A 16,011-nucleotide genomic window follows, 5' to 3' on the forward strand; every position below is an offset into this window, starting at 1 on the left:
GGTGGTAATTACGGTCGTTTTCAATGCATACGGTAGATAGAGTAATTTTCCTGTTAATGTATATTATGACTATTACTCCACTTGAATGGTGCTTTTTACTGCCAATTACATAGCTGATACAGTCGATTATAACCAAAAGTTGTACCGAGATTGAGCCTCGATGTTTTGATTATTCTCGAAAAAGACATAAGGGATAACGCCTTCATGTCACGGTTCAAACGGCCGACCTGTAAAAATGACAGGACAACAGGCTGTGGTCAAGAGATGACAGCGTTAAAACGATGCTTGGTTCACTGACCAATTGCTCGATAGCTCGTCAGGGGACATGTCTGCGATCTAGATATCTTGGCACAAACGCATGAAGTCTGAACAGAGGTAACGACAATTGCCACAAGTTACGCAGAAGGCCTTCCATGAAGGTCGGATACGAGTCCCTAGCATCAGTCCGCGGTCCAAGGTTCAGTACTTCCAGTGTCAATATGCCGACTCCAGATGGGCCAACAAACAACAAGCACTGCCATAGGTGATAGAGCACAGGCCTGTCACTTGCGTCGTGAGACTGTGTTCCGGGACCGCGACGGTCGAACGCAGGTCAGAGCAGGATATTTGGTGCGATCGCAGAAGAGCTGCCTCGCGGTCCCGCCAATGTTGCGTCGACCTGGGAGCACACGTCGTCCTTTTTGTCCCAGCGCGCGAGAGGGCTGGTCCACACAAGCGACTGTTGACATGGTGTTGTGGACCTTGTGGTGGTGTCTGTCGCGACGCCATGTTGTAGAAGCGCCGGGCGACTGTGATCCTGAGAAAAGGCGAGAGGTCGCTGCGACGCGTCGCATCTCCTCCCTCCCTCACCTTCGTTTTCAAGCCCCAGGTCGGCTGAGCCGTTCGCCGTCTCTTTCTCTCGCCAGAACACCTGCTGGGCGGTGTCTGCGTTTCCGTTCGCCAGCTGCGCTGTGCACTTCCGACGTCCTTGTCCATTCCTTGACAACTGCTCTCCTGTATCTCTATCTGCGCGCAGAGAAATAATGAACAGAGAACTTATGGAACGCTCAGGTCGTCCCCGTGCCCGCGTTGGGCTACCGTCCGGTCCAGCTCCACGCTCGCGTTCTGTTCATGGACGTCGAGAGGATCTCCCGCGCCCCGCAAGCACCGCAGAAGAGTTCATCCCATTCCGCCCAGCGCCCACCCCTCCTCTACAGCAGCTGCGACAACCCCGCTCGATCTCTGATCTTCGCTCGAGTCCTGTACGGTCTCGTTCAGTCGACAGCAAACGACATGTCCGACCCGCTTCCCCTCCTCCTCCGGTCCCTTCACCCCCCAGTGCCTGGCAGACAAGGTGGTCTCCCACCACCACGAGCCCTACCATTAGATCCCCTAGTGTAAAGAGTCCTGTCATTAAAAGTCCTGTCAGCGGCTCTCCTATTCCGCTGAAGAGGTCAGACAGTACCGCCGCCTTGCGATCATCCACATCGTCGGAGTCATCTATGTCGCAAAGCTCACTGCGGTCTTTTATTTCTCGCTCGTCGTCTCGCACAAGCGTAGAAGATAGCTTTCTGGAAATGGGTGGGGCGGATGGGCAGAAGGGCAGATTTGAGCCCCCGCAGAGCCCTGACTCAGCAGAGAACCAGTCGCCCAACGGACTGCGCTCTGTATTGTGGAATCGCGTCGCGAATGTTGCTGACAACCTAAGAGTGAACGTGAGCAAGGCGCTGGGTGCCAGTTTGGAACCGGAAACTGGTGAAGGTACGGTTTCTAAAATGGACGTGAAAAACTAAGCTCAAAATTCATTACAGTCACGCCGTTCGGAGAAGAATCCAGATTGACTCGCGCAATGAAAGCATATCACATTGAGAAAGCTCGCGATGCGAACGATTTACCAGACTGGCTCTTCGAAGGTCGAGACCAGGAGGTCATTTCTCGACTACGCGGCGCACCTAGTAGTTCTGTGGACTCCAAGTCGGAGCCGACAGCGCAACATCAAGTGGTCGATGTTTCGGTTCCGCATCATCGTCGCGATACCTCGAGAAGCAACGGTGATAACTCTAAAGCCGTTGCCGTGTCCGCCTGGGCGCCCGCTCATTCCCGCGCTTCCTCTGGATCGTCAGCTCAATCAGTACATTCCACTGTGCCGCCTCGTGATGCTATGAACCGTCTGAAACAACTAAGACTTGCGAAGCGGAACGCTCGAGTACGTTTTGCCGACGATAATGACGATGACGATGCCATCGATACCATGCCTGCGATGCGCATGCTCCTCAGGCCCCCGACGCCCGACGCCTCTCGCACTGCGCGTACAGCGCCGACCGTTTCTCCTACTCGCACTGACGAGAACATCCCTCGTAGGAGGCCTACGGTCCATGCCAAGATCAGCAGGGATGGATCAATATCTCGTATTGGACTACCATCGAGTGTGCGACCCCAGAGGTCCTAATCGAGAAGGGTATATTCTGCACTGTGAGCGTGCAGGTCGCGCGTGAGTGTTTAACGTTTAACTATCGCCGCTTATACTATATACTTTGTTCTCGAGGATTTTCACGCTGTAGCACAGTGTCGCATTAGTAGTTGTATGTACAAGGACTAGTTGGTCGTATTTTTTTTTCATTGTTATGACGATGGTCGGGTTTCGTCCTGGCTTCTAGATGCGGTCGGGTCGGATGGAGTATCTCGCATGCGCTCTTGTCCAAGAGAACTGATTGGGTTGGGCTACTGTCTTCGTTATCTACCCGGATTCTAGCCATCAAGTGTATATATCGCCTATCATGGCAGGTGTTCATGTAGCTATGCAGTACGTACTTACAATCGTTGTCGAACTTGCTGCGCTACTGAGCATTGTGGCTGATGGGTCAATCAGACCAATTCAGTCGAATTCTGCCCAATGGGAGTCAGCCTGCTCATTCGCACCGATGGTTGATAGGATGGATTTTGGCCCAGATACCTGCACAATTGAATCACGTATCCGTTGGGACGACTGTCTGGATGCCATCCGTCCAAAAGACAGGAAGCTGTGCCTTGTCAGATGCGTGCGATATTTATAGGTCAAAGTGTTTGCAATGTGTTTAGAAACGGTTGGTTGAGCCATCAGCGATGAGGCTGGACGCGATCTGCTGCCATGTCGCGGATGTTTTCACAGAAATCTGAGGTTTTGCGACTGACGACGGGATGCGTCGGATGGCAGCTCATGCGAGTGGTCGGGGAAGCGGTTGTCGCCAGCATCGGTGAGTGCACATTTCGTTCTGATGCGGCTGGTTGCGATGGAGCGACGAACAGGCGGATGGCGTCGCTGCAGTGTGCACGCGTGGCTGCGAGTGAATGGAGGCTCCGGATTGGTGTTGGTTGAGGATTCGATATCGACCAGCTGATGCCATCGTCTTTCCCACTCGCCTCTGCCCAGAGTTCTGTCATTGGTCATCTCCCTCCGTTGTGTTTTCGTCTTCCCGATCGCGTCGCTATGGCGCTCAGGACTTCTCTACTCGTCGCCACAGGACCATGATCCCTCATGCCCATATAAGCGGGTCGGTCCCTTCCTTGTCGACACCCTTCCTCTCCGTTCCCTTCGTTCTTGTTTTCTCTCGTCTTAGTCGAGTTGATTTCGACTCTTCGTTCATTCGGGGTGGGTGCTCATCTCATTGATGCATTCGTCCTCATCTAACATATGTTCCATACATCCTCTAGATCACCCTCTTTGATAGAGAATTCAACCACCTTTTCCTCCGGGAGGCTTCATAGTGTTCTTTCGCTCGCTTTGACGACGCACACCTCGACGGTATCATCCTAGCTTTTCTGTCGCTCTCTTCGCCCATCTACAATGGTCGCCTTCACATCTCTTTTCGGCACTGCTGCTCTTTTCGTTGGTTATGCGTCTGCTCTCCCGCGGCCGCAGTGGTCTTCTTCCCCCTCGAGCAAGGAGGGCGCTGCCGTCATGTCGTAAGTCTGATTTGATTGTCTTTTTGACTGATGATAGGTGTATGCTAACGCCTACTCTCTCAGCCCTGCAGCCATGATGTCTGATTCTTGGGACACCATGTCAGCTGCGCCCACTGCCACCGGTTATGCGATGGGATCAGATTCCTACGGATCTTGGTCCTCGTCGGCAGACTCATGGTCTTCTGCGAGTGCTCCTATGGCCACTGCCGATTCAACTTGGGGATCATCCTCCGACTCGTGGGACACCACGTACGCTACAGAGACCGCAGCAGCTACCGCTACCGATACGTGGTATTCTTCAGCAACTGCGACGTGGATGTCTTCTGCCACTTACACCGCAGCGCCGACCATGGCGACAATGTCGTACGGATCCGGCAGCTCCAACTGGGGTGGTTCCGGCTATGAAAACTGCGTGCAACGTGAGTTGTATCAAGTTCCCTTGCATGGAATTCAATTGACAGAAGGGTTGTAGAATGCGTTGCCTCATTTGGTGCACCGGCACCGACGATGACCGCTGCATCCACTTGGTCCTCTAGCTCGGGTTCTGACTCTTTGTCGTATGGCTCCAGCTCTGGCTCGGGCACCACGCACACTGTCATTGTTGCGCCCACGCAGGGCGTCCTACGCTTCGTCCCCTTCACTGTCAATGCGTCCGTCGGAGACAGGATCATGTATATGTGGAATGCGAACAACCACACCGTCACCAAGGGCTCTGAGCTTGAGATCTGCAACGAGACCTCAGAAGCACCGTTCGCGACCGGCGAACACGACAAAGGTTTCACGTTCATGGAGACTGTCAACAACACTGATCCCGTCTTCTTCTTCTGCTCCACCCCCACTCACTGGTGAGTCACTTCTGGTGTGCCGATGACTGATCTGACGTTATGTGTGCAGCGAGAAGGGTATGTTCGGTATCATCAACCCTCCCAGTGTCGGGAACAACGCGAACACTTCAGTTGCAAGCATGATGCCCGCGATGATGGCCAACAGCTCCACGTTGTCTGCCATGTACGCTGCCAGCAACATCAGCAGTAACAGCATGGCTGCGTCGTGGGGTAACACCATGGATATGAGCTCTATGCCCACGTGGTCGCAGTCCCTCGTTGCTGAGAACATTATGTGCGTGCCCTGTTCTCCTGTGGTCGAGTGTCGCTGACATTGCGACAGGTACACGCGTGCTTTCTTGGCTGCTAACCCCTCTGTCATGAAGCCCGACGGATCCATCGACATGAGCGCGACCAACGGTTCCTGGACGCTGCCTGAGGATATCAGTCAGGTGCTCAGCAGCAACACCACGAGCACAACCATGTCCATGGGGGCGTCCTCGACATCCATGAGCATGTCATCGACCAGCGCAATGACGACAAAGATGCCGACCAGCGGTGCCCGTTCGACTGCGGCGTCTGGCGCGCTCCTCGGCGTTGCCGCGATCGCTGCAACCTTCCTAGCCCTCTAAGGGATGATCTCCTAGTATTTAAAGCATCTTACTCTTTTGCTTACTTAGGCGATACCCCTAGTCCCCGTTCTCCAGGGACGGCGCCAGGCTAATTTTATCGAACACCGTCTAGCTCTGATACTGCGTCTTGATTACTGTGCATGGACATTGTATTCGTCGTATATCCTCTTTGCGATCGGACATTGTGACCCCCTTTCCGTTCCCTACTGTACTAGTCTCGCATGCGAGGAAAAGGTTTCGCTTCTCACATTGCTTTTAAGGCAGTCGCTGGTCAAATAGAATCAGGCTGACGCCATTTTTGAAAATAGTTGTATGTGGGCTGCTGACTGACGTGCCATTTTAGTATGACTGCAAGTTACGGATGAGTTGAGACTAAGCACGAACTGCTTGATACATGTGCATGACATATCGTGATGAGTTGCTTCCAGCCTCAAGAAGTGACATCGTATCCTATTTCTTCTACGGCGCGGGACGATGGGGCAAATTGAAGTGAAGGTATCTATCAGGCCTCGACATAATCCAACAACTGTTTGATGTTAACGCCATTTGTCTACAAACACCCGCATCAAGTACACATATGCCTACATTCACCGTGCACCCCGTTCGCAATTCCGTACAGCTTGTCGGCCAGCTCCGTACCATCGTCTCCTACCAACTCTTGCTGCAACTAACAATCTTCAGAGACGAATGATGTAAGTAAATCCGTCCCAGCCTTTCTCTCCAACGGTCGCAATGGTGGTTGCATCCACATCCTTGTCCGTCTTCAAATGCTCAAGGAACCTGCGAACGCCGTCGACATAGGGACCAGAGAAGGACAAATCAGCAACGCGGCCTTGACGGACGACGTTGTCTACAATCTGTGGCCATTGTCAATATTGCATATTTAAAAGTCATAACAGAAGTATACGCACGATGACACCGCCTTTCTTGACAAGGCGCTTAGCCTCGAGGAAGTACGTCAAATTTCCGGACTTGTCTGCGTCGATGAAAATAAAGTCGAACGGTGGCTCGGGCTGGAGTTTTTTGATGGACTCCGCAGCTGGTCCGACTATTATTTCTACTTTGTTATTTAATCCAGCATACGCAATATTGCCACGCGCGACCTAAGTAGTTAGTCACTGATCTTGTGGATGGCAGTAGATCACTCACTTCAGCGTGTTTGGGGGAAAGCTCGAGGGAAATAAGCTTTCCGTCCTCGGGGAGAGCGCGGGCGAGCCAGATGGTGGAGTATCTAGAAGGACGATTAGTCTGGGGAGCGTGGAACTGAGAGAATGACAACAGAAGAGACACTGACCCTCCAAGAGTCCCAACCTCAAGGACATTCTTCGCTCCGATAGACCGAGCGAGCAAGTTCAGATATTTTCCCTGTGCGACGCTGACCGCAATAGCGGGCAGATTGTTGTCCGCACTGGCCTTCTGAGCGTATGCGAGAGCATCATCGTCAGGGACGAGGAAGGAGTTGTGATACACATCGGAGCGGATCCACTGGTCTTCAGCAGAGTCCATAGTGGTGGTCGAGAAAGTGGGGAAATTTGAGAACTTTATCAGAGTTGAAGGGAATTTATAAAACAGGGGTGCTTACCACAGGAGTTTTTATAGGCACCTAGGGGTGCCGATCGACGATATGCTGTCGGAAGAGCAAAATCATGCGCCAGCTCTCTTGCGTATGCCGGCTTGACTCGTCGTCTTCTACACCAGGCTGCCGCTGCAATATCAGGCGATAAGGCTGCGCAGCAGCTGGAAGACAGATCGCAGTAAGCCAGAAGACAGATCGCAGTGAAGTTGTGCGATAGCCGGACGCGACAGCATGGGGAGCAGAGTCTTGGGCAGGGAAGAGGGATTCAGGAAGGATTCCGCGAAGAGGCCGTTTTCTGATCCGCGATATTGTTTATCAGATAAGATAATTCCTGGAACACGTGCGGCAACCCGTCGCTGTAGCGCTTAGGTAATCATTGTTTACCGAGTCTCCGTGGGAAGATATCCGCGACGCGTCCTGAACACGAACGATCACCTCGCGCTCACCGTCTCGTACGGCGTCCACGCGTGTTATTCACCATGTCGCGTATGACTGCCGCCCAGATCATTTCCATAGGCGAATACCTCAATCCTGACTTCGATCCATCGTCTCTCACGGTCCCTCAGCTCCTAGGCGTGTTTGGATACCACAATGTCAACTACCCCTCTCAACACACGAAGGCTAAGCTTGTCCAACTATTTAACGAGGAAATAAAGCCAAAAGTAGGCAAATTTAAGAAGGAAAGGCTGAAACGAGAAAATAGCCAGGCCAGTGACGACGGAATAAAGGACGGTATTACTGGAAAACCCATCAGTGAGAGCAAGAAGGTATGCAGATGCTTCCCCTCCTATGCTCATCTGTATAACTCCATGTGCAGCCAGTACGAAGATCATCTAGAAGATCGTCACAAGCACCTGTTCAAGCGCAAGAGCCAGATCTTGAGCCTGCTGCAGTATGTTATGCGTTATGTGTTATTTCTTGTCATGTCTCATCGTCGAATCAATACGATTCAGTCTAAACGTCGTAGGTCTTCTGCGCAACCATCCCTAGGCGGTCCCTCTAGGAGGAAGACCGCGAAACCTGCTGAACCTGTCGTGATTGAAGAGAGTGAGCCGGAAGAGGATATTGTTATCCGTAAAGTCAGCCGGAGCAAGAAGAGTGTACGTCGCACTCCTGATCATTCTATTGTCCCATTCGGCTAACCATGATCGTTGCATTCCACAGACAACAGATGCGGCTACGCAAGCTCGTCGTATCTCACAAGCATTTGCGGAAGACTCTGGTTGGGAAGATAACAATGTTTTCCAGTCCGGTGCTGAATCGTCCTCTCCTCTCCGCCCGTCTCCAGTCCGTACTCGCCAACGTCGCACCAGCGTCGCCTCCCGATTGCCCGTGAAATCTCGTAAATCTATGTCCGCTCCACCGCAGTACGAGCAGGCGTCTCCGGAGAAGGGAAAGCAGCCGGAGATACTTAAGGAACGCGCACGGAGCATAAAACCTCCCTCGAGTAGATTTGAACCTCGTCTACCGCCTGGAATCGCGCGAGAAACCCGGGCAACGACCTCGAGAGCCACCCGTACTCCTGGTCCAGAGCTGTCGGACGAGAGGAAGATTATTGTTATTCCCGACGATGTGAAGGAGGAGGAGGAGGTCTCGGACATGGAGATGAAGGAACTGGAAGCTCTCCGCCAATCGATAACGGGGCCAACCTTGGAGCCGCTAGAGGTTCCAGACGTTATTCAGGAAGAAGCTGTGGTTGCTGAGGACGATGATGGCGAGGATGGCGAGTTACAAGAAGAAGTTGCTGCTGTATCGCAACGGATATCAGAAGGTGGGCGCATCGTCTCACGAGAACGCCCATCCGGTCCGGGTCCAGCGTCATTGCTATTGCGTGTCATGCTCGTACTACTGGCGCTAGGAGGTTCAGGCCTTTTCTATGGACACAAGCGTGAGTCTGCGCAAATCGGTTTCTGCGAGGCTGGGAAGTCGAGCAATGTCATCCTTGATGCTCTTAGGGCGCGCAGGGCGGCAATCGAAAGTTGCAACGAGCATAATCGAACATCACTGTATCCTCCAGATTCCACTCTGCCAGTGTCCTTTGCGGAGCCGACACCAACGCCCCAGTCGTCGTCGGGTACCCAAGATGGTGCAGTATATATGAGTGACGCGGAGTTGTGTCCCCCTCTCCCGCTTCTCCCACTACCGCAAGCCGATGCTTGTACACCGTGCCCTCGTCATGCAACATGCGTGCCAGATATCGTAACATGTGACAGCGGGTATGTGCTCAAGTCACACCCTCTGCTTTCTTTCATGCCCGTACCTGGCACAGCGCCCCTATCCTCCCCATCCTCGAGATATCTGACTACTTTCACGCGTCCCGGGAGCATTCTCTCTCCGAGTGCAGATCTCCCAGAACTTGTGTACTCGGCAGTTTCGATGGTTCTTGACGGCGTCCCGGGCATTGGACCTGTCGCTTTTCCTCCGCGTTGTGTGGAAGACCCTAGGCGCAGACGTCACATTGGTGTCCTAGGCAAAGCTGTAGAGGCGCTGCTTGCCTCTGAGCGTGGCCGTCGACTTTGTGAGGGCGTGGGCGTGGGTGAGCCGGAGGGCGACGATATTTCTGAAGCTAAGAAATGGGGCCTTGAGCTGGAACGGCTGAAGGAGGATTTAAGACGCAAGACTGCGGTAAGTATCCAGTATTCCGCGTATGAACCGCTTAGATCACTTATCGTTGAGAATTTTCACAGCCAAACCTATTGCCAACGCTGGATGACACGTTCAATGAAGCCATCCAGCAATTGCTGAACTGGGGTGGTGTTTTCATGGGCGAAGATGCAGAGTACGTCAGGTGTGCTTCGGATGTTGTCGGTGCCAATAACACAGCGGCTGTTCTAGTGGAAAGCGCTTCTTGGCTCATCGGACACCTTCCATGAGCTGGGACTGCGCCCTCAAAGTGAAAGCTCGAGACGCATGGGAGGAGTGGCGGAGTTCTGTCGTTGGTAAGTCTAGACCCCGTTTCGTCCCCCGGGTCTATTTTTTTTGCTAATTGTTGAACAGGTAGCGCGGTGTTGATACTGAGCATATTGGGGCTGAGGCGCCGGAGGGCCCAGAACACGGCTGAGAACGAACGGGTCGCAGCCCTAGTTCAAGTGGCGCTGGACCTGCTCCGGAACCAAGAGCTCGCACACCACACGGATCCTGTCACGGCGCCACATCCGTACCTCTCGTCTCTGCAGCTGCGTGACCTGATTTTGCAGGACGAGCATTCGGTGCGCGTGCGGCAACGATTGTGGACGCGCGTGGAGCGGGTGGTCGAGAGCAACGCTAACGTGCGCACCAATCTCGAAGAGGTGAAAGGGGGGGACGAACTAAGGGTGTGGAGGTGGGTGGGAAGCGCGGGCGCGATCGGGCCTGCGTCTGGGGCGAAGGACGAGAATCTGCGGATCGCTGCCTGAGCGACCCTGAGGCGTTCATTATGGCCTCTCTCTTACGTTTTGCATTCGTCTTGAGTTACGATCGAGCGTGAATTGTGTATTATCTTATTCTGTCTGATTAGCGTACGCGCGTCTTTCATTGCTGTCTCGGTCGCGGACCCATGCTGGAACTAGTATTGCTATGACGCGGTTCGGTGTTCGGTACCTTCTACGATGGTGACATATGACTCGAATTGGTTCAAACGCTCAGCTGAGGGACATCTGGACTACTGGCCGGCGGACGGACGCCGTAGGGGACAAACTAGCGACGGCGCAAAGAGCTGAGTTGTTCCGAGGGTGGTCAGAGCAGAGCCTGGGCAGGGCGAGCCGGGTGAGCGGGCGGGGCGAGCAAAGGCAGAAAGCAGGGTGCAGGCGAGGAATGGGCGCAGGCGGTGCCAGCCCAAGAAGTCGAAGCAGGCGGATCGGGGGCGTGCTCCTACCCGCGAGGGTTGCGCTGCCTCCCACGCGCCCGCGCTCCCCCTGGCGTCTGCGGCGCGCCACACAAACAATGCCTCGCTCGTTTCGTCGCCCTCACGCGCTCAGCCACTCGCTCGCCCACCCCGTTCGAACCCAGTACTCTATGCGTCATTCTGTTCATGCCGGGCTTGCGTCTCCGCCCGCTATTGACCGCCCCAAGCGGTGAACAAAACCGTCTCGTGCTCATTGCCATTCTGAAGCCCCAGCCCAGCCCATCTCTGGGTACCCCTGCGGCAGCCTCGCCCGGATCTTCTCTACTAGGGCCCGCTTCATAAACTGCTCCTCCGCTAGCACACGCGTCGTCTGCACATGAAATTAGCGTACGACGTCCGAATAGCATGATTCACAAGATGGGCCAAGAGCAGCGGTGACTCACCCGGATGAACCGCTCGAGGTCCATTCTTCCGGTATTGAGAGCACGATGCAGGTGATATATGGTATCTTCGACGGCGTTGTCCTCCGCCACCAGATTAATCAGCCTGCCGCAAAGGAACAAAAACGCGCAGCGCGTGCACAATGTCAGCATCGACAGCCATAAACGGGGCACAAAGGCGCGAAGATGAGCGGGCACAATTGCAGCCGAAATGAACGGAATGAAGCACGCGACACGCACTGATTATGCACGATCGTCGTCGAGCACACGAGCTCGTCCACCTCCGGGTCGCCCTTTCGGCGTAACTCCGAGACGTTCTGCGCCCCCGCGTCTACGACGGCGCGCATGCGGTCCGCAACAGTGCGGCATACGTCACGCACCGCCTCCAGACGCGCCATCTCGTCCCGAATCGCGGGCTCGCCCGACAGCAGGTCTGTCTGGTGCGCGCGCAGCCGCTCCGCGTCGACCGCCATTGCTTGCTGCAGCGATGCGAGCTCCGAGTGCAGTTTTGCGTGCACCTGCGTGTGCAACTGCAGGAGCTCGGGGTTCGGTGGCCGTGGTGGCGCCGGAGCGGATGACGGCGGGAATGTGGACGCCGGCGGCGGTGGAGGTTCGTCCGCATCGAGTAGATCGGGGGGTGGAATGTGAGGCACAGACGACGGTACGGGGGAAGCGTGAGTGAATGCCGGAGGACGCCCTGATGAGAGCGGTGCCTGGACATGCTGCGGTTCAAAATCACGGACGGGTTGAGGGGAAACGAAGGGAGGGGGTCGGGAGGGAAGCTGTCCGTTGTGAAGATGGGGGGTTCCGGGCAGGATGGGTAGCGAATACGATTGTGTTGCCTGCAACGAAGGCGGTGATACTGAGCACGGATGGGGTGGAAGAGGAGGCGGTGAAGTAGTGGGCGGTGACACTGATTGGGAGGACGTGTGGGACGGCTGGGACGACGACGGCTGGCCCGCAGTGACCGGGGCGCTGAGAGACCGAGCGGATGCTGGAGCAAGGGCTCGGGGAGGGTCGATCAGACCACCGGGTGGGCGCGGAGTGTATGTCGGGGGCACGGGTGGAGAGGAAATCGGCGATATACCCGATAGCATCGGCGGGTGAGGAGGGAGTGGAGGAGGCGGGCGCATGCCAAGAGGCGCCTAGAAAGCCGAGAGACAATAAGTAGACGCCGAGGAGTGGAAGCAGAAAGGACGCACGGCGTCGGGCACATTGGGCGAGCCGCTCCGGCTAGACGTGGGCACGCGAGCATACGCTGCCGGCAGGGCGGCGGACGGAGTGGCTGGTTTGGCCGGGAGGGGCGGCCGCTCCGGACTGTGAACGGCGGCGATCGCAGGGGAGGGCGCGTAGGTGGCCGGGGGAGGTCGGGCGGCATAGTCGGGGCTGGCAGCGGGGGGCTTCGCATAAACGGGCGGGGTGCGCGAGAAGGCGAGCTGCATTGCCTCGACCAAGGCGGCTAGACTGCAGCCCTGGGGCACGGAACGGGGGAGGTGTGAGTGAGATGGAGGCGGAGGCGGAGGCGGAGGACGGAGGAGACGAACCTCGCTCTTTTTGTCCCAATGGCGCAGGTACTCGATCTGGCACCTGCCGCTGGGGTCCATGTCCGGCCCAGGGCGGACGAGCATGTCGCTGGTGGGAACGACGTAGACAATAGGGGCGAGGCGGGGGTAGTCTCTGGTGAGCCAGATGGCGATGGGGATGTTGTACGCGGCACCGCGAAAGGCGATGGGGAGCAGGCCGTGGAGGCAGAGCAGGAGCTGTGTGCGGCCGTCATCATACGCTAGAGGGGGAGAGGGGTCAGGTGGACAGCGATGGGCGCGATGAGGAGCGCACTGTAGACGTCTGTCTTGGGGCGGACGGTGGGGACGCGGGCGAGGACGGCGTCGACGTGTGCAAAGACGATGTCGGGAGAGGGATAAGGCTGGATGTTCTGGCGCAGCCATCGGAGGGTGAGCGAGTCGGACGAGCTCATCGCGGCGGCGGGGCGACTCGTCGCTGCCAGTGAGCGCCAGACACGCGGAGACTCGGCCGGTGGCGGTGGCGCGGATTGGGCGGAGCGGCGAAAAGTCGAAACTCCGCCCGGGAGCCGGGAGGGAGGGCCGGGGATGCCGGACTGGGTGGGGATGCGATCAGACTGGGCGCGTGGCATTTGGTTCCGCTGCGAGGACGATCGGCCACCGGCGCCGGGGACAATGGGGACAGCCCGGATGGGGAAGGCTCAAAGGCAGGCCCGGACGGTCGCCGGCGTGTGGTTGTGCACTCCAGGAGGCTGGGTCGCGCCTGCCATAGCCGGATCAGGGCTCTTCTCGGCAGGCTCTGTCCAGCGCCGGATCGTGCATCTGCAGATTCGCCAGGTCGTCCTATCAGCCTGTCATGCCTCCTTTGGGCCTACTCAAGGCCCCTCCGTATATATATCTCCCGTCTCCGCCCAGAGCCCTTTCGACCTGCCTAATATCGCCCCTCCCTTTTCACATGGGCCTATTGTCTCGCTCTTCTAATGGTACCCTACAGTCTGAATCAATACACTTCCTCCTCCTCCTCCTCCTCCTCTGACCCGCAGCTTGCATCCAACGCCTCCATGGACCCCCTCCCCGCTCGTCCTTCCCGTAAATCTCTAACGCCCCAGAGGAAGCACCATAAGCTCCTCAAGGACGGAAGCGAAGTCTGGTCGGCAGACGTCGAAAAGATCTTTGTTGACGGTCAGTGAGACTTTTACGTACACCTCTCCAACCTAGAAGCTGATCATCACTCGCTTCAATCATTCAAGGCCTTCACAAATACTGGGAGTCTCCCTGGGCTACCTACTCTAGAGGCCGCTCCCGATGGAGGAACCAGTTTCTCGTCGAGCACCTCAAAAAGCATGGCATCGAACGCTCCAAGAAACAGGTTGCCAGTCACATCCAGGTCCTCAGGAATATGTGGAGAGGCGAGCCAGGTTCGTCCCCGCCCTCTTATCTGATACCCATCGCCAGCTGGCTCACGCGTCGTCCAGAATTCCACCTCGTCGCCGGCGGTGAGGAGCTCTTCCAGGAGAACGGCCTGCTCGCCTCTCCCAAAAGCTCCGCAGGCACAGATTCCCCAGAACCGTTCTCTGCCAATCTCGACAATCCGGACTGGCGTAATTCATGGTCTTCCTCGGCCTCGTCGTCTGCGCCTGACTTCTCTACCTTCGATCCTCAGCTCAACAGCCGTCCTCCCTCAGCCATGTTCAGCCCTCCTGCCTCTATGCCCATGCCTTCCCTCCCTATATTGCCTGATATGACGTGTACTACAATGTCATCCGCGACCGTTCGCGGTCGTGGGCGGTCGGCCGTGAAATTGGAACCGCTTGCCTTGGAGCCTACCTTGTTCAATCTTCCACAGGCATCGCATCCCGAATCACCCGATTTTCCGTTCTTGCATGCGCCAAATCGGCTTTCCCACATAGACCTCTGGGCGGACACGCCGCTTTCCACAGTTGACGTCGACCAGCTGACGGCGGCGCCGATGGTGTCCCCCGCGTACAATCAGCCTGCGCAGCCATATCGCATTATGCTGCACTACCGTGTGAAACTCCCCGCCGGAGAAAACTTTGGCCTACAAACATGGCAGGGTGTCCATGGTGCGGTCACATTCGCATCGCGGTGGACGACGGCCCAGTGCCACACAAAGGCGTGGGCGGGGAAGTTGTGTGTCATGCATGAGGTAGGCGTGCTTGAGCCATTCAACGCCCAACAGCCTTCCAGCAGTGCCAATACCATCGACATGGTGCCTCCCATGCCAATGGCCTGCCTACCCGAATCAGCGCTCAGCCAGTGCAGGTGGCTCGAACCCAGTACGTATGCAGCATCTGGCGTCCTCGCCGGCCAATGTCGTCCGCATGCTGACCACGTGTACTCTTTCCCAGACGTGCAGACCGTCACGCAGCAGTTCGTCGTCGACAAGGAGGTCCTCGCCGTTACCAGCTACACGCTCGACCGCACCGCAGACCCGGCCAGCGCGCCCAGTGTGGAGTTGGTTGGGTTTCACAAGGTTTCTTGGCAGACGCCGCCCTCACAGCCACAGCCATCACCCTCCGCCTCACCACTCACACCGCATTTGTTTCCCACCGTGTACAGCGCTCCTTTAGCGCCACAGCCGCCGTCGTCCATGCGTGTGCCAGGCACCGGCGAGGATGCCCCGCTTGCTTGCGCTTTGGATTTTACTCGTGGTCCGTCAATGCACGGCTCCGACCCGGCGCGACATGTGCCGCACTACTATTGACGGATCAAACTGTATCTTCACCCAACTTTTTTTGTTCGCTGACGTACGCGCGAACCCGTTATTTATGCCCTTCGACACCCCCTTTGCTTTCTGAACGGACCTTACTACACATCCTCCTACGTATAGCTGTAATCCTTTAGGTATCGCTCGTGCGTATTTTGGAATCTGTATCCTTCGCTGTAGATATAGCCCTAGGCATGATGGCGTTGCTCCATCAACACAAATGTAGCTGTTAATTTTTCTTCGCTTCACATCGAGCCAAGTCGGCAGAGCAATTGAAGCCGCGCTAGCGCGAACTTTGCAATAGCTTTCGGGCCCGCTCGCGCACCTCGGAGTGCCAGTGGCTGTGTGCAAGCAGGTGCAGCTCCCAGAACGTCGTTCCGAACGGATTGCTAAGCTGTGGATCATCGAGCTCCGGCCGGTACACGCCATTGCCGCTGCGGTCCTCAGTGGAGAGCAGCGCCCCGAGCTTCGGGTCCCGCTCGACAAGGGTGCTCACAAACTCGATGGCGCGCGCGGCTGCTGCGGGCGACCACTGCAGCGCGGCGGG

At 56.3% G+C, this 16,011-nt stretch overlaps 6 protein-coding genes across 6 annotated transcripts; 4 read left to right on the forward strand and 2 right to left on the reverse strand.

Annotated features, from left to right (window-relative positions):
• Positions 1-1,022: 1,022 nt before the first annotated feature.
• On the forward strand, positions 1,023-2,428 carry FIBRA_01142 (uncharacterized protein; the record flags this gene model as incomplete). Its single annotated transcript, XM_012323021.1, has 2 exons — positions 1,023-1,740; positions 1,791-2,428. The coding sequence occupies 2 exons, from the start codon at positions 1,023-1,025 to the stop codon at positions 2,426-2,428; spliced, it is 1,356 nt and encodes a 451-aa protein (XP_012178411.1).
• A 1,374-nt stretch (positions 2,429-3,802) lies between these two features.
• FIBRA_01143 (uncharacterized protein) lies at positions 3,803-5,377 on the forward strand (the record flags this gene model as incomplete). Its single annotated transcript, XM_012323022.1, has 5 exons — positions 3,803-3,921; positions 3,985-4,340; positions 4,394-4,766; positions 4,816-5,040; positions 5,089-5,377. The coding sequence occupies 5 exons, from the start codon at positions 3,803-3,805 to the stop codon at positions 5,375-5,377; spliced, it is 1,362 nt and encodes a 453-aa protein (XP_012178412.1).
• A 677-nt stretch (positions 5,378-6,054) lies between these two features.
• On the reverse strand, positions 6,055-6,883 carry FIBRA_01144 (uncharacterized protein; the record flags this gene model as incomplete). The annotated part of the gene is made up of 4 exons (XM_012323023.1): positions 6,055-6,234; positions 6,289-6,480; positions 6,527-6,608; positions 6,672-6,883. The coding sequence occupies 4 exons, from the start codon at positions 6,881-6,883 to the stop codon at positions 6,055-6,057; spliced, it is 666 nt and encodes a 221-aa protein (XP_012178413.1).
• Positions 6,884-7,432: 549 nt separating this feature from the next.
• FIBRA_01145 (uncharacterized protein) lies at positions 7,433-10,348 on the forward strand (the record flags this gene model as incomplete). The annotated part of the gene is made up of 7 exons (XM_012323024.1): positions 7,433-7,720; positions 7,771-7,845; positions 7,907-8,053; positions 8,118-9,578; positions 9,641-9,732; positions 9,789-9,892; positions 9,951-10,348. 7 exons carry the CDS (start codon positions 7,433-7,435, stop codon positions 10,346-10,348), a joined length of 2,565 nt encoding a protein of 854 aa, XP_012178414.1.
• Positions 10,349-11,026: 678 nt separating this feature from the next.
• On the reverse strand, positions 11,027-13,368 carry FIBRA_01146 (uncharacterized protein; the record flags this gene model as incomplete). Its single annotated transcript, XM_012323025.1, has 5 exons — positions 11,027-11,146; positions 11,220-11,322; positions 11,457-12,361; positions 12,419-12,999; positions 13,053-13,368. The coding sequence occupies 5 exons, from the start codon at positions 13,366-13,368 to the stop codon at positions 11,027-11,029; spliced, it is 2,025 nt and encodes a 674-aa protein (XP_012178415.1).
• Positions 13,369-13,797: 429 nt separating this feature from the next.
• On the forward strand, positions 13,798-15,461 carry FIBRA_01147 (uncharacterized protein; the record flags this gene model as incomplete). The annotated part of the gene is made up of 2 exons (XM_012323026.1): positions 13,798-13,918; positions 13,987-15,461. 2 exons carry the CDS (start codon positions 13,798-13,800, stop codon positions 15,459-15,461), a joined length of 1,596 nt encoding a protein of 531 aa, XP_012178416.1.
• Positions 15,462-16,011: the final 550 nt, after the last annotated feature.

The sequence above is a fragment of the Fibroporia radiculosa genome (genome assembly GCF_000313525.1).
Source record: "Fibroporia radiculosa TFFH 294 genomic supercontigs, scaffold504, whole genome shotgun sequence".
Taxonomy (NCBI): Eukaryota; Fungi; Basidiomycota; class Agaricomycetes; order Polyporales; family Fibroporiaceae; genus Fibroporia; species Fibroporia radiculosa.